The sequence below is a fragment of the Parambassis ranga genome, chromosome 2 (genome assembly GCF_900634625.1).
Source record: "Parambassis ranga chromosome 2, fParRan2.1, whole genome shotgun sequence".
In the NCBI taxonomy this organism is placed as follows: Eukaryota; Metazoa; Chordata; class Actinopteri; family Ambassidae; genus Parambassis; species Parambassis ranga.
The window spans coordinates 6,104,102-6,129,289 of record NC_041023.1 but is presented as its reverse complement, the minus strand read 5'-3'; the positions used below and the strand labels follow the sequence as shown (position 1 = coordinate 6,129,289).

The window sequence follows — 25,188 nt, the reverse complement described above, 5'->3', positions numbered from 1 at the left end:
AATAAACAAAAAAAATATAACAACATGATATCGGGCTGACAGCTTTAACTTTTGTTTCTGTCACCATTTAAAAATATCATTAACATTTTTATGTTGGTTTGTTTTTTTAGTGTTCAACACTTTGCAGCAAAAAACAAGGAGTACATTTCTCCTTAAAAAGTAATATTATTAACAATATTCAGTGACAAAAAGGTGTCGTTGCCGAGTCACTGTCATGTCCCAATGCCTTCTGTGTCCGTTTGACATTCTTCTTGCTCATGCAGTACATAGATGAATTTCATTTATAGGCAACAAAAACTCAGCTTAAGTTTTTATGTCGTCAGGACAGTTACGGTGACATTAAAAAAATCATTTTCCTCCGAGCTTAAGTGTCTTTATTATAGTAATACAAACGGAAGAAATTATAATATTATTATAATAGTCATAATACATTTAGGGCTGAGTCCTGTACAGTACAATAATAAAGAAAATCCTTTTCCAAGATATTGCTTTTGGAGACACTCCTCAATGTAAAGTGTGTATATTTACATAACTTGGCACTGTACAGCTTCCCGTTCCCCTCTCTCTGTCCCTCAGTGTCTCATTCTCATCACTTATCTTCTGTCAGTTTAACGGGGACATTGCAGCCTGTCCCTTTTTAGCAGAGGCATTTGGGGGGGGAAACAAAAAAGAAATCTCATCAAATATCACAATTTCTTTTTAAAACATTCTCCATGGCAACCAGGAACAAAGTCAGAAGACAAAAAAAAAAAAGATTTCATGTCCCCTCCCGCCCCTCCCAAATATACAGTATACACCGTCCCACCCGTCTCACAGAATATAAGAAAATATGACCATCACGATACATTTCATGTTAAGTATTGTTTTTCATAGTTTTCTTAAAACTGTTAATTGCCATCGAGCCCTTGATTTTTTTTTTCATTTTTTTTGTTAAAAAGGTGTATTTTCATGAAATCTGGCAGAGCACAAACACACAATTAAGTGTGTGTATGCACGCACACACTCACACGCAAGGCAGTCGGAGAGCACGGCTGTGTAAGGCGTTACAGTTGAAGCCGGTGTCCCCTCCCCTCCCCATTTCTTTCCCTCCTCCCCACCCCCCGACATCCCCCCGCCTGATTTATTTAAGCTGGTGAATCATGTTACTTCCAAAAAAGAGGGGCTAAGCTGACTGCCTCACGACAAAATAAAAACAAGACACTTGGACTGACAAAAGCGCACACTCCATCTGCCCCTCCTTTTTACTCGAAAAAACAAACACACCACAGGCCTCTTCTGTTCCTAAGAGTTACTACAGTATAACAGGAAAAAGATAATAGAATTTAACTCGCTTCTTTCTTTTTTTTTTTTCTTCTCAGACTGCATCATCCAATACTGTGAGAGTGTTAGTGTGTTTTCATTATAGATACATTACACAGAGCTTCACAAAATCCGTGGTACCAAAAGTGCAGTTCACCAACCTCTCTTTCTCAAGAGCAGCATCTGAGCACACCGCTCAACTTTAACATCTCCCCTATGCCATTTTCCCCTCCCTAAAAACGGTCCCGGCGCAGATCTTCTCTCATCTGTTGCATTTCTATTCATTGCAGCTAGGTCCCACTAGGGGGAGCACTTCTCCAGCATTCACATCCTGAAACAATAAGCCATCCCCCTCCCTATTCTGTACCACTTGTTCATTTTTGATGCTTTCTAGTGGAATTCATCTACCCATGTTCGTAATGTTCAATGCATTTAAGTGCATGGGTTATTTCTGCTATGTTCGATAAAAAAGCTTTTGCATGATACTACTTTAAATAAGCAAGAAGTCTGGGTCAGCTCTCCTTTTCGTGCTCCTTGAGAACTCTGGAAAGGCTGAAATTGCCATGGAGTCAGCACCTCCAAACCAACCTCCACCTTCTCACAGCTGAGAGGACAGTCTTGGAGAAGGTAAACTGGAAGAGGCCCCCAGGGATGCATTGTGGTCCTTAATAGTTGGATAACCAACAATGCTTAAATTTTCCCTTCTTGCTGTCTCTCCATTTCTTTTTAGCCCCTGCTGACGATATTGAAAGGCAGTGTGCTTGACAGGCACGCAGAAAACGTTATTTTCTGCCTACAAAGTCACCAAATCCGAGCGTCCGACGCCGTAGCCGTCGCCCTGCACCTTCCTCAAGGAGATAAGTGACATCTATGGCTGTAGAAACAGAGAGACAGAGACGGAATAAGAAGCTTGGACACTCAGGGTATTTCAAAGAAGCAGCACAAGGTAGGTATTCTTGTCCACAAACTGTCTTTCCGATCCTTTTCTCTCTCATTCAACACCCCATGCAGCTGAGTTAAGCATGAATTCACAGCCAGGTGGCGCCATTGGAAAGACTATTGTGAAGCAGTGGACAACAGCTGGCAGTAGTCTCTATAAGCTGCACCAACACTACTAAGTGTTGTCTGTGATGACTACTGTGTATTAAAGTTTTGGTGTTTAAGTCTCAGAAATAAAATTAACATTCAAAAACTGGTTGACAATGGAGTTTCCTCATTCGTCTGTTGACCTACCCCCCTGCTTTGTTCCCGGTCCCTCACCGTTCTTGCTGGGTGTTCTGTGCAGCAGATCCAGCAGAATCTTGTTGAGTCGATCCCTCTGAGCCTCCCTTCTGCCCAGTGCTGGGTGGTGAAGCGGCGATGAGGCAGAAGAAGATGGTAGTTCAAGCATCTCCCCAATCCTCTCTGCGGAACGTTCCTCCAGCTCCTTGTGTTCCTCAACCCCACGCCTTTGCTCTTCCTCCTCCTCCTCCTCCTCCTCCTCCTCCTCCTCGTCATCCCCGCCTCCTGCTCTTTCCTGTTCTGCTCTTCTGGGCTTAGCTGAAAGGAGGTCTGGATCGTCTGGAGCCATGTCTGTGTCATCCTCTGCTCCTCTCCCGTCTTCCGCCTCAGGTGGGAAGTCGTCACCCCGGTCGCAGGAAGAGCCGTCTTCCTCGCCAGCTTCTTTGGGTCGTTCGCTTTTCCAGGCTGATCGACCCCCGTTCCTCTTGTAGTTGTCAGGAACATAATGAGGCTGGAAGATAGAAAAATAAAGATCTAGGTGAAATAGTGCTTGGATGGCTACAGAGCTCAGGATTCAGATTATTACTGCCTATATCAAAGCCTTGCGTACGCTAAGATTGTGACGCTGGTGACACAGTTAAAAAGCTTAAATGTGGTAGCCTGCAGGTAACAATGAGTGAGTGTGGTTTCCTCCACCTGCGATACTGCTACTGGCTGCATAAACTCTGTGAACAGGATTAAGTGCTGAAGGAAAATATGTCCTCGTCTGTAATATAACCTCCACTCCTAAAATATCTTTCTGTGTTTATAAATCAGTAACAGATCCCTGTCAAAAACCTCAACACTCTCACCGAGAAGTCTCGTTTGGGCGTGAGCCGCTTGGGGAAGTGGTTGAAGGCATATGGCTTGGTGCAGACCGGGTAGCGGTTCCGGTGGATTTTGTAGAACAGGTGGGCCGACTTGTCCAAGCGGTAATCACAGATGTACACGTCCTGCTCCTTCACGCCCTTTGGCCGTCCTGTAGGAAGAAGGAACTTTTGATTAGCCAACAACTGATGTAATTAAATCGCAATACAATTTTCAAAGAGCGAATGTAAACATGGCATTTTTTTTTACCCTTGCAGTAGGTGTAGAGATCGAGGACACAGCAGGTTCCCACCACTGCCTCAAGGGGGATGATCTCATAAAGCGGCATGCGGAATAACTCGTTCTGGTAGAAACGGCGCGATGGTGAATGATGGGTCTCGTGAGGACGGAAGTAGTGATGGCCGAAGGCAAACCGCTCACCCCTTTAGAGTTTAAGAGGATACACAAAGACATCCGATTAAACTCACAATCACCTCAAAATGCTACATTTATACATGATCTACATACTAAACGTACTTTTCATTCTTCCATAGTTTCTCGATTCGGAAGATGTCGAGTTTGTCTCGGTTGATGTGAGACAGGAGACGGTACGACTGCCTGACCGGCTGGCCCTCAGGCGTGCGTCGGCTGTCTCTCATCAGGTAAACACAGTCACCTAGACACAACACACACACACATACCAACCGGTCACATTGTAGGTACGTTTTTTTACACTTTATATTTATCTTTAGTTTTTAGTTACATGTTATATGTTGCGGAGTGAAGAGTAACGCAATTTCGATTCTCTGTATGTCCAGCACATATAGCAGAGTTGACAATAAAGCTGACTTGACTTGACTTGACTTGACTTATTTACAATTGTAAATAGACTAGCTACATGTTGAGGGATAGGAATCATTATCACAAGCATTCCGAGACCTCTCCAGAGGTGCTGAATATAGGTCTTTGGATCTGAATGATCTGGGGCTCTGGGGTTGTTATCATACGAGTACAGCTGACTTTCAGGCCTCTCTGACCTACATCTCTAGTGGATATTAACAGTCATGTCAGGTTGCCCATACCTTGGTGTAGCAGCAGGTCATCTCTAAGGAGGCAGATGTAGTAGATGGAACCAGCCTGGGCGTAGCTAGGCTGGGGTAGCATGGGAACTTCCTGTAGTAACACACATAATTGAGATTAGAAATGTGGTGGTGACAGAGACTGGTAAAGTTTTCAGGACTGTTTATAGATAAACGCACCCTGTCGACAGGCCGAGGGTCGCACTGCTCACACAGGTAGTGCTCCACCTCAGTCTCCAGCCGCATACAGTCAAAGTGCTGCCACACCTATAACCACAACACACAAACAACTGTTGGCAATCCACTGTATGAATCTCCCGCTCTGGTGATTCACAACTTTGTTTCTTTTCTTCAACTCCATCAGCATTTGTTATCCTCCTTGTTTGCCTCCATCTAAAAATAACAGATAATACACACAAAGCTCTGACTGCACACTGTCCTTGGAGATTCTCCTTGACGAAGTGCTGGTGAAGTCTCAGGAGAAATGCACTCACTAAAACAGGTGTAACACATCAGCCAGTCAGAAGAATGGAAGATGCATTTATTTCAAAGCAAAGGCTGAGTTACCATGCACTTTTCACACTGGATCATCAGGCCTTCGTCCTTGTACATTCCACAGATGCAACGGATGACGTCGTCGTCCTTGTCGTGGGACCCCGGCCCTCCTCCGTGGTGGTGACCATGGTCGCGTTCCAGTGAATCCGAGCTGTCCGCCTCACTGGCGGTCTCGCCCACAATTTCATCAATCTGGACTGCAGCTTCATGACGAGCGCTGTAGTACGCTTTCCGCAGCCGACACACGTCCCTGCCGACCGATGACTTCCTCCCGTAATATTTCTGGTGGGAAAACAAGACAAGTTGTAAAAAGAGAAAATGAAAACATTTACGGGCAATAACTTGTGTTCTGATGCACACCACAAGGACAAGCAGCCCTCACAAAGTCATGATATAAATCACACATCAGGCAGAAGAGGGCACATTTGACCATTTGGCCACCCCACCGCTCTCAATTTAACAATAATGCAATTCCTCTCTCACTTTTTTTTCAGTTTGCTCTGAATCAAAAGGGTGAACTCACACATCCTCTTCAAACTTCTCTGCCTGGAAGAGTAAGATACTCTGAGAGCTTTCAAGTGCCACTTGTTTAACTGCTAAGCCATACAGATGTAAATCAAAGGGGCTTGCACTGTGTGCGCAGAGGATCAGCAGTCGTGAAGACCATTCGGGAGGTGTTGGTGTGATAAGAATGAAAAGCAATGCCTGAGTGGATGGAAAGATGTGTTGAAGCTGCACATTAACGGCTTAAACGAGGCTTTCTGATATTAACTGAGCTCCAAGTATCCTGCATCATGCTCGAGGGACACTCACAAGTGTTCTTCTTATCAGTGTCATTAAATGATGAAGACTGGATGCTGCAGCAGCTTCATGTAATCACTATCAGTTTGTAATGACTGTTGACATAAAAGAACCGGGAGATGTACAACGCTGATTAAGCTTCAATTTGCATTTTAATATTTTCAAATATTAGATGCTTCATTTGACTGATGTTGGTTCAAATTAATCGACCGTCTTGGCAGCGATTCCATCCTCCAGCACCGACACTCGTGTACGTTTCTCCTGGGACAAAGCAGAATACAAGCCTGCTGTATGACCACAGGGACCAGGAACTAAATTTGGTTCCAGTACAACTGCTCCAGCTGCAAAACACATGCCTGTGCTGCTTTCTTACAGCTTGACAACTTCATTCACAAAAGTTACCTGCAGGCCACCAATATTAAGACACAAGCACTCTGTACATCCACCATTCACATCATTAAAACCACCTGCCTTATATCATGAAGTGGTAACACACTAATATCCACATGAATGCCAGGACACAGAATTTTTCCTGAGCATCTGTCAGCTCGCCACCCTTTTTTCAAAGCATCCAGCTACCAATTCTTTAACAGCTAAACAACATTCATGTGAATGGAAATTAATCATTAAAGTAGGCCTCTATATAAATCTCTATATCCTTCTCTTCTATGTATAAATAACACTTTCAAATAGCATTGAACAGGAACACACAATGCTAAATGGACACAACTAACCTATTTCTTCTGTTTGTACACAGTAGTTCTGTGTTTCACCTGCTTACCTCAGCATTGCGAAACACTTTGAGCATGTCTGTGTCGAAGGCTTCAACAGTCTTGTAATGGCCGGTGAGGATCTGCTTCTCTATAGTGCTCAGGTCCAGAGGGTCAGACACCTTCTCATAGTACTGGCTGTTTCTGATGGCAAACAACAGGATTAGCGTCTCAAAATAAAATAAAATAAATGTAAAAACTCATTATATCTGATTGCAGCATTATCATTGTACATCCAAGAGTTTACAAGAGCAGCAAATCCCTGCTTACAACAGCAAAGTAAACATCATGGGCTGTTATTGTCTGACTCCAAGTGATTACTATAAATAGAGGACAAGACGCAACACATGGGCCGTCACGGCTCAAATGTGAGCTAAAAGATAAAACTGTTACACTATGTGGGCTCTGTACACTGACAGACAAGATAACAACTGCTGTCTAGGAAACTGTCACACATTATAAATGAACCAGTGCGGGTTGGCACGCTTACCTCTTCCTAGACGGGAGGTTCACCAGCGGAGCAGCAAGTGTCTGACCAGCTGAGTCTGAAATCAAACATAACATTAACTTTCCTTCAGTGAAAAGGTGCATTAGACAGCAGCATAAAGTGACTGACAGGTGTGTCTTACAGGCTTTATATGGTATTGTGTGTTTTTACTAACCCTTGTAGCTGGTGATCATGTCGCAAATCTCCTTGAAGATGTGAGCGAGGCGAGCAGTGCGTGTGACTTCTGTGTTTTCCTCAGCAGCGGCAAGTCTTCGTGTGCGTACCGACCGCGACGTCTGCAGAGCTGAGAACTGCGTCAGGAACACATCTGGAAACAGGGCAGGAGCTACTAATTAGGTGTTATTTCAGATGTTATTACTTTTTTTAATTACTTGAATTTCCCTCGTGATTAATAAAGTACCTGTCTATCTGGATTACATCCTTCCAACCTTTATGTATGCGCACTCACCTGACTTGATGTTGCCGTCGTCACGGATGACTCCACCCCAGCGAGTGTATATGGAGAGGCTGCTGGCATCCCTTTCCCTCTCGCCTTCTCTCTTGAGCAGCTCCTGTTTCTCCCTCATCTTCTCCCAGTTCCTCAGGAGGAACACTCGGTGCTTCAGCACAAAGTTTCTGATGTCGGAGAGAGAAAACAAATGTGTGTGCAAACATTAAACTCAAACCCTTTAAGGACTTTAAGGGTTTACAGGAATCACGATCTTATCTATCAAACACACTTCAGAGTTTGGTTTCCTGTGTGCATTTACCTTTCTCTGTTGGACATGGGCTTCATGAGATGTGGGTAAAACTTGTTGCTGTCACTTGACTCTTCCTCCTGAAGATCATTAAAGTTTTATTAAAGCAGATCTTATTGGAAAAGACTTACATTTAACAAATGGTTAGATTCATAGTGCAATTCAACTTTTAGGTCATAATTCAAACTTTTACCCTTTAAGGTAAGGTTCTTTTTTTTAATTTAGAAATCCTGTGGCCCACTAAGAGTACCCCTGAGACACAAAACATTTGTGGCCTACATACAGTCGATACAGCACCTGATATTTAACACAGTCAGACTTTGGTGCATCTTTAACTGACCAGGTACTTAACACCAAAACAACATTTGTCACTCACTCGTTTCTTGAGCTGGTGTTTGGACTTCCTCTTCTCCTTGAGTCGACCCAGCCGCCGGGTCCCTCCTGATTTCCCAGGCAAGCCATTAATACGCTGGCTCTTCCCTCCAATGATACCCCGGCAGCTCTCTGAGCCACACTTACACGCTTGCTGTAGACAAATGTCCAAAACAAAAAAAAAGATATGAGTATGGGAAGTATGGGAGTATATGGATCTCTCTAAAAAATGTGTTTTTTCCAGGAAAAGGTCAAACTGGTTGCTGGTGCCTCACCTGCTCTTCTGTGTTGAAGGAATGGAAGTTGTAGTCATAGGTGAGCTCAGTGCCGTGGCTGATGTCCTTGAGAGCGAACAGGCCGATTCTGTACACCCCATTCACTGACCTGCACAACAAAAGTGAGTGAGTGAGAGGAGAAAATGTTCTCCATCAGATTACAGCGAAATGTTTTAAGCCAGAACAAAATTAGAGGAAAGTATAAGCACAACATGATGTCATAACTAATGCATGTATAGACTAAGTTCCTTAAGTCAGGCTATTCTGTGTCAATTGCCAAAAATAAAATACTGGCTGAACAAATACGAGATAATAATCGGTGTGACAAATGCTCAACATGTTGTAATCCCCTTCTTGCCCCCTCTCCAAATGAAGCCATCCATGCTCTTCTTCTAAGAATAAAGCACACCGTTCTGTTTGCCAGCTACTTGATAATTTATTCCTTCTATAGGGGCAAAAAGCTGGTTCAGCGCATTGTCTTCAGGCACTACAGCTGTATCTAAGGCCCGGCTGCATGTAATCTCTCTTCTGTGACAAGATGGATGACTCGTCAGGCTTTGTGCTGAAAATCCTCCATCCTTGTGGAGTCGTTTTTTTTTTTTTGCAGCCACTCTACATTACACGCACAGACCAGTGCCCTAGATTATGAGCTGGTCTATGTTAGAGGGCAGAGGCTACAGTGCGATCGTCAACTCTCTGAGGTCATTAGCTGCCCACGAATGAATCCTCTGTGAGTCTTGCACAAATTATTGTAACGGCTAAAGCAAGTAAATTTCGCCTAAGGTCAGGCACAGAGAAGACTTGCTCAGCCAGGTCTCCGATTGCTGTGGCTTTAACCATGTCTGTGAGAACAAACCCTCAGGAAACAAGTGAATTGCTTTGGCAGTGTGCAAAGACTTTAAGCCATTTAGGTCTCTGAACACTGGCAGAGAAGGAGTGAGGCGATCAGATCAGATTACCACCACACAACCACATTAATCAGGTTGAGGTTTCAAGGTAGAGCGTCTCATTTACAGTGAAGTGCACCTGCTACATGTGTCCCTATTAGAGCTATCATGTAAGATATACAAACTAGGACAACAATTTACTTATTCATGTCATAGGCAAACTACATCAAAAACATCCCAAAAGTCTCTATGATATTCATTTGCATCCAGATACTGATGGGTTAATAGTCTCTGAAAACATTGGCAAGTAGTTTAGAATAAAACGGCTGTAGTAGGTGGCTGGTTGGTTTTGTGTTTATTTATGCATTCTGGTTATTTTACTACTGTCAGTTAGTCTCTTACAGCAGGGGAAATTACTCAGCTCACCCGAATCATCAGGCACAAACCGATCGCAATTAAGTTAAGCTATTTAGGTAATAGGATGGTCTATTTTCCAGTTCATTAACCTTACGCGATGAAAGCATTTTGAAAACAACATACTAAACTATCAAGCTGGGACCCTTTCCAATCAGTCTGCTCTCACATGCCTTCATTTCCTCTCTGACTAAATCGACCTAACAACATCCAACTGTTCTAACTATACTGACACAGCTACATAGAATGAGAGCAGTAGTCAACAAATGTGCCAGGTCAACTGCCCAGTCCTGAAGAGGCTTAGTCAAATCTGGGTTTTGGTAGGAACCCAAAAGCACCGCACAAAGGCATTAGCAGGGAACTGACTGATTTAAAGCGGCTATGACACCCACCACTTCTGCATCTCACAGTTGGGTTCGCAGCTGTGGTTTATGAAGCGTGCCTCATTGCCCATTCGGTAGCTGTCGATCACCATGCCGCTATCCAGGTTTAGACAGTAGTGGCCACTGTGGGAGAAGTACTGCTCCATCATACGGCTCCTAAAACATAGTAGATGTGAAGCAGAAGAAGGTTTTCATTTGTCTTCAACACAAACATCATCCTAAACTGATGAAGAGAAATTAGTAGGCCTCACCTGAACTCCTGCTCACTAACAACTTCTCCCAGGTACTCGATGATAAACTGTCCAGAGCGGAGAGACTCCTTGGTGCGGATGCCCCAACCTTTGCCTTCAGTGCGAAATCGCTCCAGACACTGAACCCACTCGTGTCTCTGAATGTGCTGGTTGTCACATCTATCTGCACACGGACAGGTGCTGGGAGAGCACTCGGCAAAGCTCATCCTGTGCGAAAAAATTTAGAATGAGGTATAAGAATAATAATCCTGAACAAACACAGGACTGAATCCGATCAGTAATAATAAAAATTACCTATTTAAACAATCATCCAAGCAGCCGTGTTCACTGGAGCCTTCGGGAGCTCTGCAGTTGCATGTTGTTGTTTCATAACCAGACAGAGGCTTCACATCTACATAGACATCTGTAACATAAACAGGGATTACCATTTTGTATTTCCAGTTACTGACACACTCACATACACTCAACAAAAATATAAATGCAACACTTGTGTTTTTGCTCCCATGTTTCATGAGATGGACTTGAAGATCTAAACTTCATTCCAGATACACAATATTACCATTCCTCTCAAACATTGTTCACAAATCTGTCTAAATGTGTGATAGTGAGCACTTCTGCTTTGCTGAGATAATCCATCCCACCTCACAGGTGTGCCACATCAAGATGCTGATCTGACATCATGATTAGTGCACAGGTGTACCTTAAACTGCCCACAATAAAAGGCCACCCTGAAATGTGCATTTTGTTTCTGCTTTATTGGCGGTCTGGGGACTCAGAACCAGTCAGTATCTGGTGTGACCACCATTTGACTCATGCAGTGCAACACATCTTCTTCGCATAGAGTTTATCAGATTGTCTATTGTGGCCTGTGGAATGTTGGTCCACTCCTCTTCAATGGCTGTGCGAAGTTGCTGGATATTAGTGGGAACTGGTGCACGCTGTCGTATACGCCGGTCAAGCACATCCCAAACATGTTCAATGGGTGACATGTCCGGTGAGTATGCTGGCCATGCAAGAACTGGGACATTTTCAGCTTCCAAGAATTGTGTACAGATCCTTGCAACATGGGGCCGTGCATTATCTTGCTGAAACATGAGGTGATGTTCATGGATGTATGGCACAACAATGGGCCTCAGGATCTCATCACGGTATCTCTGTGCATTCAAAATGCCATCAATAAAATGCACCTGTGTTCTTCGTCCATAACAGATGCCTGCCCATACCATGACCCCACCACCACCATGGGCCACTCGATCCACAACATTGACATCAGCAAAGCGCTCACCCACACGACGCCACACACGCTGTCTGCCATCTGCCCTGAACAATGTAAACCGAGATTCATCCGTGAAGAGAACACCTCTCCAACGTGCTAGACGCCATCGAATGTGAGCATTTGCCCACTCAAGTCTGTTACGGCGACGATCTGGAGTCAGGTCAAGACCCCGATGAGGACGACGAGCATGCAGTTGAGCTTCCCTGAGACGGTTTCTGACAGTTTGTGCAGAAATTGTTTGGTTATGCAAACCAATTGTTTCAGCAGCTGTCTGAGTGGCTGGTCTCAGACGATCTCGGAGGTGAACCTGCTGGATGTGGAGGTCCTGGGCTGGTGTGGTTACTCGTGGTCTGCGGTTGTGAGGCCGGTTGGATGTACTGCCATATTCTCTGAAACGCCTTTGGAGACGGCTTATGGTGGAGAAATGAACATTCAATGCACGAGCAACAGATCTGGTTGACATTCCTGCTGTCAGCATGCCAATTGCACGCTCCCTCAATGCTTGTGGCATCTGTGGCATTTTGCTGTGAGACAAAACTGCACATTTCAGGGTGGCCTTTTATTGTGGGCAGTTTGAGGTACACCTGTGCACTAATCATGATGTCAGATCAGCATCTTGATGTGGCACACCTGTGAGGTGGGATGGATTATCTCAGCAAAGCAGAAGTGCTCACTATCACACATTTAGACAGATTTGTGAACAATGTTTGAGAGGAATGGTAATATTGTGTATCTGGAATGAAGTTTAGATCTTCAAGTCCATCTCATGAAACATGGGAGCAAAAACAAAAGTGTTGCGTTTATATTTTTGTTGAGTGTATGTTCCCGTTTCGAAAGTAATGTAAAAAAATGTGTCACACATTGCATTCAGGTAAGAAACTACTTACTTGATCTGAGCTTTTTATAGAGAGGGACATCTGGTCTCTTGTAAAGCTGAAAAACAAAAAGCGTTAGAAAAAATAATGTAGCGCTTTCAAAAACAAATAAATGAATCTACACTGTACCGCCAGATTTACTTTGAGCATCAGAAACCCCTAAAACTACATCTGATTAATTACCTGATCGTGTTTCCACAACCATAAGATGTCGTAAGGCAACTGGAAATCAATGCGCTTCTGTCTCAGGTACTTCCCTGAATAAACAAAGCAGGGAGAAAACCAAATAAAATGTGAGAAGGAGGTAACTTCAAGCACATACCATAAAAATGAAAAAAGAGAAGTTTCATAATAAAATAACAGCTAATCCAGTTTAACTCACCAACATGTATTGGAGCAGGAAACAGTCCATATTCATGTTCCCCAGGTATGTACTCCAGCTTCTCTTTCTTTAGCTGCAGAAGTTGACTACGGGGGCTACAGAAACAAGGGAAATGTGAGGGCAGCTCACATGCAGTGCAGGAAAACTGTATGTGTGGTGTGTTGCATCTGAAATGAGATTTTTTTTTTGGTACTCACTCTTCACTCTTGTATACATCAGAGTAGAGCCCCGCTTTCTGGAACTTTTTCTTTGGAGGCCTGGCTGCTCTCTTCTCTCGTTGGTTGGGTATGGGTATGGGTGGAGCTTGTTCCCTAGAGACGGTGCCTGAGCGCTCTGGGGAGCAGTGGCCATCTGGCTTGCTTTCCATTGAGCTAAAATTAGAAGCATGACTTGGTTTCTAGTGACAACTGGACTTAATAAATGTTCCTAGACATGCCAGCACTGATGCCTAACATTAGTAGTCCCATCCAAGAGGTAAAGGTTGTAGTGAAAGTTTGCTTACCCATGAAAGTGCTGGAGCTCGTTTTGGGTAAGCCAACTCCTTCCTGTCCCCGTTCTGGGCCTTGCCACCGCATTGCTGAGGTTCTCCTCTCTGTCGGGCAACAGCTCCTCTGTCTCTTCTGCCTCTCTCTCCTCTTCAACTTCGTCATCCTCCTCCTCATCCCCATCTCTCTCCCAGTGCTTCCTCTTCTGGCCTTTTCTACGTTGTCCCTGGACTACTGACTCAATTGCATCTGTTACAGTGTCACCCTCCCGCCCTCTTCCCCCTGCTAGCCGTTCTGCCCCTCTGTCTCTGTGCCGGGCCGGATTCAGGTCCACCACAGGGGGTGGGGACGGTGGTGGGGAAGGTAAGGGATGTTTCCTGGGACGTCCTGGGCCCCTCTTTTTCACCACATTGTTTCCCGTACGAGCCTGCCTCTGCAGCTTCTTGGCACGCAGGATTTTGTTGACGTGGTGCAGGCTGTGTTTGGATGGCTGTGCCCGATGGGAGTGGTGGGACATGGAGGCATCCAGGCAACAGTCTTGAGGGGAAGAGAGGCAGGACGAAGAAGCAGAGCCATGGGAGTGAAACAAAGAAGACTGGTGATGGTGCTGCTGTCGGTGATGCATGGATCCTTCAGGCCCTTCTGATGTTGAGAGGGCCACCCCTCTAGTCTGGATACCTGATGACCCTGGAAAATAAACTTAACTTAATGCTGCATTCAAGAAGCATCACAGGACATGGCAAACATTCTAAGGAAGGATGATTTATTTATGCATGCTTTAGAATTCTGACCATTTATATCACCTTCTGCTCTCTTTTCCTCAGCCTTTCTTGTCAATCAATAGAAACCCCTTCTTCCTTTATTTAAGCATTTTATACATGACTAGGTACGAGAAGAACGAAATTGTATGGTCATTTAACGCAGCATAGCTAATCAGTGTCTAGTATATTGGCACAAATGTACCTATTCACACCTGTTCTGTTGAACTACTTCACATTTTTGATGTGACCTTTCACATCACAATTGTCTGTCATTTTCTGTCACTCCCTCCGTGTCTTGCATGCCAGCCCAGTCCCCACTCCTGTCCTCTGTCTACCTTCACATTGCCAGGTCTATGACCATTGTTTGACCCCTCAAGTCCTGAGCTCTAATCCAGGATTACCCTGGCATAGTTTGAAGAGCAACATTCTGCTTCAACAGGGACCTTTAAACACCCCAATTTACTCACATACAAACAACAATCCTACTGCTGCTCACACACAAGTCAGAGCCACACTGTTGAAGCAGACTTGTGTCTCATATCAGCAACATTAGCTCAGCCTAGGTGCACTGATGGATAGCACTAGGCCTCACATTGTGGCCTTTTGAGAAAACACTCTTCTAAATATAGTGTGTTAACAAAATACTCCACCCCTTTAGTAAGATGAGCCCTGGCAGAAATGCTGCATCAACTGTGGCCATCCAGACACACACAGAGGAGCCAATTTCAGTAATTGTGCATGCTTTTTTTGCCAAGCCTGTAACCACTACTAAGAGCTACCAAATGTCAAACAGCGAATGCATAGGGGATGTCACCGAGACTTTCAAGGGGACTCAACTCACTAAAAAAATGTGGCTCATTCCACTCTTGTGTTTTATTTTCTCAGATGGGGGACAGCCGAGAGTGCACAGAGAAAGAAATGGTAAATTTACTGTGCCGTCTGTTCTAACCACAACTGAGGTATGGAGGGTTTCAGTGCTAACCGCTACACAATCTATCAACAAAATCTTCACTGTGAAGAGATCAAGAAAAAAAAATGACACCCCACTTGCTGTGCCATATGGCAATATTTGAAAGGGCTACAGCCCAAATACGATGGATCTAATTAATTACACACTGTGCCAGTTTCACCACAGCAGTGCCAAGCCATAAAGCTCATCAGATATCAGCCAATCATATTCAGACATCATAATACAACTGCAACAGGACTATTTTTGGAAAATGAATTTGGTGCACAATTGACTCAAAGCAACCTTTTACAATGTCACATTAATTTGGGTCGAAAGATTTTCTGTGCTCATCAAAGCTACTCAAGCTTACAAAGCAGCATGATTGATAAGGGATTAAATGCAGTCAATGAAATGCCAGAGAACAAAAGTGTCCAATGTTTTCTTTTAAATTAATTATGCCTACGCTGTTGTGACATGCATATCAGTTTATTGCTGCTCATTCATACAGATCCTTTTACTTAACCAAATCAAACTTACCCAAGTCTCTCCTCTCTGCTGACGTTGAGCGGTCTTTCCTCATCGACCGGTCCATGTGGGCAAAGCTGGAGCTGTCTGTAACAACCTCTGACTTTCTGCTTCTGCCCCCCTTTAGTGAAGTGCGAGTGAGAGCAGAGGCAAAGAGATTTGTATGGTTTGGAGAATCGTGAGTTTGTACATCCTCTGTAGGAGAGAGAGGCTCATCATCCTCACTGTCTGAGCAGCCTGCTGGGTCTTCTGCTCGACCATCTGAAAAGGATCCCTGGCCAGATGCCACTTGACTCCGTGAAAGTTTTGAGTAGTCTGCATCAGAGCTGCCCAACCTGAACCAGGACTCCACTGCGTGGTGGCCTTTTGAGCTGCTACCAAGTGTGAGCCGGGAAGGTCCTAAACAGGACATGGAGCTCTCTTTTTGCTTGTACCTATCAGCAGATGATGAGGAGGATGAGGAAGGGGAGTTGGCAGAGGTAACAGCAGCCTGCTTGCTGGCACTGGAACTGGAGGCTTCGCGTCCAAAACGGCATCTCTGTAAAGACTCTGCCATTCCTAAACTGCCAACTCGCTCTCCTTTACCTGATGGTCCACCCTCAGACATCCCTGCACTGGCCCGGCTCCCTGAGCCGCCTCTTGCCGTTTCATCCCTGTCCTCCTCAGCACAACGCTCTCTGTGTTTGTGTCTGTGTTTGTGCTTGTGGTGCCAGTTGAAGGAAAGCTCAGAGGACATTGGTGGGTACAGGACAGGAGACCTTCCTCCCCCCAGATACTCCTGTCTAAGCAGCTTATGTTTCTTCTTGTGAAACTTTGAGGGGTTCAGCAGGAGATGAGAGGGGTGGTGATGATGCATGTAAGATGTAGGCGGAGGAGGAGGGAAAGAGGGCGAATGGTGAGAGTGATGGGATGCGGCTGTGTGGGGTGACTGGTGGTGTGGGTGAGGATACAGAGCACCAGCTGGAGGATAGCCTCTGTAATAACCCAACCCCAGGGGCCCAGATGAGTAAGGGACACTGTAGGAGGGGTGGTAGAAGCCTCCACTCGACAGAGGGAATCCAAGCCCAGGCACAAACGGGACCTCAGACATGGACTCTCTCAGTTTGGGAGGTCGTCCCCGTTTCTTCTTCATGTCTGGTTTACGAACATAGTGCAACGGGTCGCAGGAGTATGCAGGGTGGGAGTAGTAGCTGCCAAAGTTAACCCTGAAGATTGTGGGCAGGAGATCCCTGTGAACGTAATGATGTGGAGGAGGGCCACCTGTGCCTCCTAGACCACCACTGGCCCTGCTCCCTACCCCTGGCACTCTACTTGATCCTGCTGCAATGCCTATTCCACTGCCAAGCCGATGCCCTGTAGAACGGTGAGCTATTCGTATTTCACTAAGTCTCACAACAATCTCATCCAGCTCAGCAAGAAAGTCTGGGTCAAGCCTCCGCGAACGCAGCTGCAAGTACTTCTTCTTGCGTTTCCTCTTCTGTCGCTTTAGCTTTTCATATCCAGGGCATCCATGGCTACGGCGTTTACACTTGTGCTTATGTTTCTCCTTGTGTCCTAGTAAAGAGGAGGCTGGAGCTGCAGGGTGAGGTCTCCGGGGATCAGGTGATGACCTTGCTCCATGGGGTGATGGAGAGGGTGAGGGATGTTCTATAAGCACAGTGGAATGTCGACGCCTGCCTCTGGAATTAAGGCCCATCCCTGGACCCAGAGCTGAACCAATAACCCCTGGCATCAATAATCCACTGCCCATCCCCGGTGGCATCCCAATTCCTCCCAGGCCACCTGCCCCTCCAGCTTTCTCGCCACGGTCAGAAGTGCTGTTATTGTCTGTCCCGATACCACTGTCACTAGGCACTGTCTCCTCACTGTGTGACTCACTTACTGGTGACGGAGTGGCTTCTTTTAGCTCACTGAGGGGAGCAGGGGAGGTGGGATGGAGTGGCCTGGGAGGGGAAAGCTTATGATAATGGTAGTGCTGCCTGTGATGATGATGGTGGTGATGGTATCCACGGCAAGATGACTTTTTCTGGGAAGCTGATGCGGCCAGAGATGACGACCCCAGCACAGGGTTCCGAGGATTAGGAGCTGAAAAGGTTGGAGGAGGGAAGGAAAATGTGCTGTGGCCATGATGTAAGGTAGAATAGTGAGAGTGACCTGCAAAGTGCACTGAGCCTGGCTCCACAAAGCTGGCATCACTGATGGGACTGTGGCCTCCACTAGACTGTGAGAGAGAAGGGGAGGGAAAGACCTCTGATGAGGAGAGCTGGTGCTGTTGCTGGGACTGTAATTGGTGGTGATGAAAAGGGGAGGTGGTGTTCGGAGATAGAAAGGTTTCTGGTGATGACATAGCTGTAACATTAGTTGTTTTTGGTTTACGGCCTCTCCTTTTGCCCATGTATATTGTGCCCTTCTTACTGACATTAATTTGCGACCCTAGTTTCCCCCCAAAAGAAGCAGCCAAGGAGGACAATGACTGGGTTGCAGCTTCCACACAACCGACAGTCCCACTGGTGGTGGCTTTAGGAGGGTCTTCTTGTCTGGGACCCAACAGAATTTGACTGAGAATACGCTTCCTCTTCACACTCTTCATCTTATTGATCTTACCAATAATAGTTTTCATAATAAGCTGCCCATTTCCTTTGTTGCGGAACCGTTTGTCTCCCATATCTCCTGCTTCTGGAGCCAATGTGGGAGGCTGACCCTCCTGGGGTAAAGTAGGAGGAAGGCGCTTGGGTCGTCCACGTTTTCTCGGCATAGGTTTAGGGGGATTCAGGTCCACCTCTGGGTGAAGAACAGGTGGGTCTTGCTCTTCTTTGGACTTCAGCAAAGATGAAAACACCTTGGATGGGACCAGCTTATTAGGAGGGTTTCCCCCGGCTAAGGCATCAAGCCTTGGCATTTTGGACTTTGGCCTTCCCCTTTTCTTAGGCTGGGGTGGGAAGAGCTGTGACACTGAACTTTGTGTCATAGGATTTGGTTTGACCTTATTTGGGTTGGGAGGCCTTCCTACAGGTCTTTTGACCGGTGGCAATGGCATTTCTAAGCATGAAGATAAAGGCATGATGGTTTTGTTCTCATTGAAAGCACTGTCCTGGCCTGCTCTTTGACTCTGTGCCTTGTTCATAATGCGGGTCCAGCGAGGTTTCCTTCCCCTGCGTTTTTTCAGGGGTTTGCTTTCCTGCTCTGCAGGAGAGTCTATGGATGAATCAGGAGAATAATCTCTGAGGGGTGTTTGTGGGCCTTCTTCGTCATCTGGTTCTGGTGGAGAGGGTGTCCTTTGTCCGAGAGACTCAGGGGGACTGCTGGTCCGACCAGGCCGGCCATTATCCCTGTTGGGACTGCGCTTACATGGGCTACTGCTTTTTCCCCTCTCAGCTCGTAGTGACAGATTACCTGCCCCCTTGTCTTTCCCATCTGGCTTTCCTGTTCCTGTTGAAGGAGAGCACTTGGTTAAGTCTCTGGGGCTGTCCCCATCCTGTTCCCCTTTGCTTGTACAGCTTTCCTGTGCCAGGGCGGGGGACTCTCGTGCATGGTGTCCTTGTGAGGGAACAGGAGAGCCCAAGTGACTCACTGCACTCACCGTCCTCTGTTCTGCTGAGGTGGAGGAAGAGGATGAAATAGGACAAGATGGAGAAGATGCGGGGTGGGGCTGGCTGTGCACAGGACGTGACTGTGGCTTAGAAATGCTACTGTTGCTGTTGTCGTTGCTGTCCTTTGATGCGGCTGGTAGGCGGTTATTGCCAAAGGTGAATGCTGGGCTGTTGCTGCGACTACTGTTGTTGCTGCTGTTGCTACAAGCTTTTCCAGCTCCATCCGAGTCGTCTTTCCTCAGTGGTGTCAGAGTGGGTAAATTTTCTAACATATCCTTGTTTCTAGAACCATACGGCCGACCGGGTGGTCTGGACACAGGAGGTGGCGGGGACAGGTGAACAATTCTTGAATATGTGTTCCTATTTGCCATAGCCCTGTCTCGCTGCTTGGCTGTGGGAGCCATAAAGCCTGAGCTGGGGAGAGGAGGAGTGGGATCTGCCTTTGCAGGTTTGGGTGGCTTAGGAGTCTTTGACGGTGGGCAGGTCGCTATAAGTTGAGCTAATTTCTCTGTGACTGTAGGTGCTCCCCAGCTTTGTCCGCCTTTCTCCTTGTCTCTCTGGCTGTCTGTGCTGTATGAGTATTGAGGCTTAACACCCTCAAAGTTGGGTTCTTTTGATGCAGATAGTGGTGGAGAGGGCGAAGATGTCCGGGGGTTGGGTTGTGGAGTCGGTGTTTTCTTCCCAGAGGAATGTGTTTTGCTGTCTGGTGGAGGGCGGTGAAGGTTAAGGGGTCTCTCAGATGTGATGTTGGCTGCTTTTGCGTCTGACTTTGAATCAGACTTGCACTCCATCTTTGGTGGACCCTGCAAAAAAACACGTAAAATTATTAATGAGTCAACAAACTGAAACTGATGAGTAAGTATTCTAATTGTAATTCCATTTTCAAAATAATGTGCTAACCTCTGGACAGTAATGTATTAAAATAATCTGTTATTATTACACTAGTACATAATGCAAACTCATACACATCGGTACTAAAAGTGTTACACACAAACAAACATTTTTTTTAATCTTTAATTTCGTTGCTAAGATTTGCAGAGCAATGCTACAATGCTGCTTCCCTGACATGCCCGCGGGAGGTAGCTACACTCAATAACGCTTATTAGGGTCAGACTGGGGACAGTGAGGGAGAAGCTAGAGAGAGAGGTCATGCACGGATGGGGGTGGAGAGGGCATGGCCAGGCAGAGACAGAGGACAGACGACACAGACAGAGGGAGACTGAAGGGGGCGGTGCATGATGAATAGAGGCAGGCCAACAGACAACACAAAGAAAACTAAAGAACAATTTATGCCCTGCTTTTTATCTCTGCAATAACACGGTAATTACTTTGGTAGCTGTGTTGTGCAACACTGCATTCCTAATGATGCATGGCTGATTTTAAGTTTAAAGATAAAGATATGGGAGACATAAACACAAATATGTGAAAATAAATCCTAGCTGGGAATACATGGTGGAATCAAAATAAAAAAACAAACTGATAATACTCTTACCCTTTTCGCTGGTGCACTCCCATTCACTTGGGAGGGTGACATGGTGGAAGCGCTGGTGGGAGGAGGAGCAGGAGGAGGTGGTGTTGGAGCTTTAGCAGAAGGGGCTGATGGGACTGGTGGTCTGTTTACACTGGGACTCTTTTCCCTCTCCTTTTCCCTGCCATGTGAAGGACTCTGGTTCTGAATGCCTGGTCCATCACCTGTAGCCCCTGCACGGTTTCCACGAGCACCGCCTCCTCCTCGCCCTGTGTGCCTCACAGTGGCCCTGAAGGCTGGTCGACAAACATAATTCTCCAAGATCTTAGGGGGCTTCTTCATGCGCTTTGCTTGAAGGCCAATCTTAAGTTTGACGTTGCCCTCAGACAGACTGCTCTCTCTGATGGAGAAATGGGACTGGTCGCCACTGGCTCCTCCTGGCCCACTTGCACCTGCGCCTCCTGTGCCAGAAGCAACAGCAGTAGCTCCCTCCTTCTCTCTGTCCCTCTTCTTTTCCTCCTCCTCTTCCTTTTTTCCACCCCCTCCCTCCTTCTCCCCTGTGGATGCACTAGAGAGAAGGGGGGGTGGAGTTGCAGTTCTCCCCTGAATCTTCTGATCCATCAGAACTTAAGGGTAAGTGCAAGTTTATTGGGGTGTGGGGGGTGAATGTGGTGGATACCAGGTAAAGTTTTTTGTCTGGGGATGGGATAGGGGTAAAGGGGGAAAAGGGGGGAGGAGGGATAACGGTGAGGGTGAAGCTCTCCTTGTTTTGAGGCGGCTTCTCTCCCTCTGTGGTCCAGCCCTCTTTCTCCGTCCTTCAGCTGTAGGTATGGCAGAAATAAAAAAGGAAAAGGCAAAAAAAAAATCCCATTAGTCACTGCAGCACAGAGCATCAACCAAACATTGACACTTTTAAGCATTGCCCTACAACTGGAAAACATATAACATGTCTCACAGTGAATGATAGTGGAAAGCAGACAGAGGGCAACAAATTTTATCATCTATTTAGTTGGAGACCGTCCTTCATCCTGCCTGGGTGACTTTTTATGGTGTGCTCGTCATCACGGACTATAACAATCTGTGACCTATTTACGCCACCAAGGCTCCCTCTACCTGAGAAATCTAACCTTAGGCATAAGGACTCTGAATTGCCCACCTGCATTTTACAAAACCCACATTGTCCAGAGTCAATAGTTAATCCCAGAGCACTGCAAATCCATCCAAGTGGTACAGAATAAGGTGCCAAATGAGCAATCCCTTAAGTACCCTCCCTCATTAGCTGCAGTGAAAACGGGTGACTGTGATAGTGGCAAACTGCTCATACCCTGTGTTAGCACTGCAGCAGCACGCTTCTTAATTGTGCTCCTTAGAGGCAGCCCAATTCAATGAAGTTGTCTACAGCTCCCCATGGCCACTGAGTGATTTAATGCGGATTCGCCCCCAAGCAGGTGCTTTCTCCGGGTGAAGTCATTTGGAGGCAATTCAGAACTGTGACCTCAGCACATTAGGTCCTCTGGGACGAGACAGAGGATCCAGGCCGCCTTTTCCCAGCCTTCACCAGCAGCAACTGAACGTGAGTGATCGAGCGTCAACATGCCGGCGGTTTCACTGCGCCCTACATTAGTGGAGAGCACTAAAAGGAGCTACTTAATGGAGCCACAGGAAAGTCATACAAGTCGTCACATCAGTAAAGCGTCAAAGCCAGAGAGCGAGAGAGAAAAAAAGTAATCTGCCCCACACATAGTCCGCCACCATTGTTTGTTTTGGATTATGACTCTGGAAAACAGTAGTAGCAATTTTTTCAGTTGAACCGCACAGTAAACGCAGCAGTTTTTGGAGTCCCGCCTGTAGTTTCCCCCACGCCCTCCATTCTGTGTTTACTTCAATTACTCACTCCATTTTGCCTCAAAACTGCAGACTCCCCCTCGCTACACATACCACACTCAAATCACACCTCCCTCCTTTCTTTAACACTCCATCAATCTCTGTGTTCTTCCCCTGTTTTCCATCTTCTCTTTCGCAAACTTGGAAAGAAACAGCACACAAACTAAAGTCACAGTGTTCTTACTTTAATCGAAAACACATTTCACCCATCACCCACCCAAACCAACTCTGTTCCCCATGTCCTTCTTCTTACACACACACACAGTGACAAATGTTCGCCCTATTCTTTTATACTAAACACTCACAGTGATGCAAGCTGCTTCTGTTGCCTGCCAGCAGAATAAGCCACAGTAGTACCTTAAAAAAAACATTCCTCTCACTTCTAACGAGCTACTTCAGGTCATTTACTGGCAGTTGCTCTTCTGTTTATCATCTGATAAGAAACTAAATGCTTTCTGATTTGTGATTAATAACACTTATGTCGAATCATTTACATATTTAGCACAAAGGTACTTTTGTATTTACGCAGCAGCACAGACACTTCATTTGCACAGTCATAGAGTAAGTCAGAATAATAACAACACTTTTGCTTTTGATATTAGTCACACTTTTTTTGGGTTCAAAATTTACAGAAATAACTAAATCAGTACACAAAATGCAAACAAGGAGTCTAAAAAAAACAAATAAATAGTACAGATAACATGGAATCAATAATCAATATCAGGCTACAACTAAAGAAATGGCAGAAGCAGGGAGGAACGTAGTAAACAACTTCCCGCGCCCCCTCCCATTTCTTTCCTCCCTCCCTCCCTCCTTCCTCACTTTTGCACACGTTGTTCATAACTGCTGATTTCCCTTTGGCCATAGCAATAGTATCCAACCCCCACCCACCTCCACCACCACCACCACCACCCCCATCATTCACATGAGGGCTGGCGTCTGCCTCGAGAGCTCCCTGTCATTTTCAGGGCTCTCTCTCTTTTTTTTTAAATAACTCCACCGGTGTTAGCAGAGAGCAGAGCCATGCTTCTGCGTGGTGGTGGTGGTGGTGGTGGGGAAAGCAGCCAAATTCCTTCACTACTACCACAGCTTTGTATCATCTGACAGCGGAAGTGCTGTATAATCCAAGCACAGGGTGCCATCAAAAGACAAAAGAAGTGCCTACAGGGTTTGAAGGCTTTATTTAAAAAAGAGGAGGAGAAGCTACAATGACAGGTGTCAGTCAGGGCAGACCTCCTCTTCCTCCTCCTCATCCTGCAGGGAAATTCAATCCGCTTCCACATTTCTGTATTTTTTTAAATTCATCTCACTTAACCGCGTGTTATGCAAAAAAAAAAAAAAACGTGGCTGACCAGAGTAGGTCTAATATTTGCAGTTTCCTGTATAGTCAACACTGCACACCCCCTAAGGGAATAAACTCCACGAAGCAATCTCCCTTAAATGTTCACAACATAACACATGCTGATGATCAATCACATTCCAAAATATAGAATCATCACTCACCTCTGAAATTGTCCAGAAACGGTGTTCACATTATTTGGCTCTGTGTCCTTCCTTCGTGTGTATCAACGTGGTGGCCACATTTTTATTTATTATTATTTTGTATCTCCCAACAGCTGCAATAAGCAGGAAAAAAATGATCAGCTTGGTGCAAAACTCAAAAAAAATCTGTTTATAAATCAGTGCACACAGATTCTGATCACCTGCACACACACACACACAAAATATGACTGTAGCTCCAAAACACAAAGTTGCCCTGATCATGTAAAAGCATCCTCCATCTAAAAACACATGCATTTCCATAACATGTAGGGTGGCAACAGGCAAGAGCGGTAACGTAATATGACTTCTCAATATAACCCATGCATTATAAAAGGTTTGTTTTATATTTTGGTAACAAGCTAGCAGCTACCACACGTCCAATAATAAGACAGCCAGGAGCTAACTAGCCATCTATCAGCCGCCTGTTTTTAGGGCTATTTCCACCTTGCAAAGCTTTAACTTAAATAGCATGCAGCTAAAAGATAAGTCGCAAAAAAAGCCTACAGCTTTCACACAATTTATACGAAACGACTGATTGTGACACAGCCAGGGTACAAGTGATGTACATAATCTTGCATCTCCGTCACACTCTCGTAGGCACTCGTGTTACTACATCTCAGCTACGACGGCTAACGATGCACTAGCAAGTGAGCTAAAGCGGAAAAATCCTCCGTCGCCGATTTAAAGACAAATGCTCCATGAAAACGGGCAAAAAAACACATGCGTAATTTTTCCGATATATTTTCCAGAGGTGTGAAATAACAGATGCAGCGCCGTGTAGGTTATTAAAAAAACACTGTCAACAAAATGGCGGCTGCGTTGAATCAACAGAGACCCGAAATGGATCTCCCCCCGCTATTTCTTCGTCCTCGGTGCTAAAAATCCTGTTTCCTTACAGCAAGTGGTATCCGTAATATCTCCCCGAGATGCTCCGAAATCCACTCCGACACACCGTTAGCTGGGCCTGGATGTGTCAGCACGGGCCTCTCTCGTTAATCGGGCCTCCATGTCTGCTCAGCCCGTATCGCTACTGTGTCAGTACAACACGGGCAT

At 45.7% G+C, this 25,188-nt stretch overlaps 1 protein-coding gene across 2 annotated transcripts; it reads right to left on the bottom strand.

Annotated features, from left to right (window-relative positions):
• Window positions 1–357: 357 nt before the first annotated feature.
• Window positions 358–25,188, bottom strand: LOC114445353 (histone-lysine N-methyltransferase ASH1L-like). 2 transcript variants are annotated; one of them, XM_028420337.1, is made up of 27 exons: window positions 25,032–25,188; window positions 24,097–24,209; window positions 20,734–21,530; window positions 15,664–20,044; window positions 13,434–14,103; window positions 13,129–13,302; window positions 12,932–13,026; window positions 12,733–12,806; window positions 12,562–12,607; window positions 10,693–10,801; window positions 10,399–10,605; window positions 10,157–10,303; window positions 8,464–8,572; window positions 8,193–8,342; window positions 7,829–7,896; window positions 7,528–7,694; window positions 7,234–7,386; window positions 7,062–7,116; window positions 6,583–6,715; window positions 5,013–5,282; window positions 4,626–4,712; window positions 4,449–4,539; window positions 3,904–4,042; window positions 3,637–3,809; window positions 3,372–3,538; window positions 2,533–3,031; window positions 358–2,173 (listed from the first exon to the last, which is right to left on the bottom strand). In XM_028420337.1, exons 3-27 carry the CDS (start codon window positions 21,328–21,330, stop codon window positions 2,082–2,084), a joined length of 8,853 nt encoding a protein of 2,950 aa, XP_028276138.1. In that variant the 5' UTR covers window positions 21,331–21,530; window positions 24,097–24,209; window positions 25,032–25,188; the 3' UTR covers window positions 358–2,081. The 2 variants fall into 2 exon arrangements, with proteins under 2 accessions (XP_028276138.1, XP_028276146.1); XM_028420345.1 differs by having other exon boundaries at window positions 2,560–3,031.

Bases quoted from the DNA above. Each gene is read 5' to 3' on its own strand.
- LOC114445353 (XM_028420337.1), bottom strand. From the start codon at position 21,330: ATGGATCAGAAGATTCAGGGGAGAACTGCAACTCCACCCCCCCTTCTC. The intron at 12,608-12,732 runs GTAATTAATCAG...TTTGTTTTTCAG, and splicing joins GGTTGTGGAAACACGATCAG to CTTTACAAGAGACCAGATGT. The intron at 3,810-3,903 runs GTACGTTTAGTA...TAAACTCTAAAG, and splicing joins AAACTATGGAAGAATGAAAA to GGGTGAGCGGTTTGCCTTCG.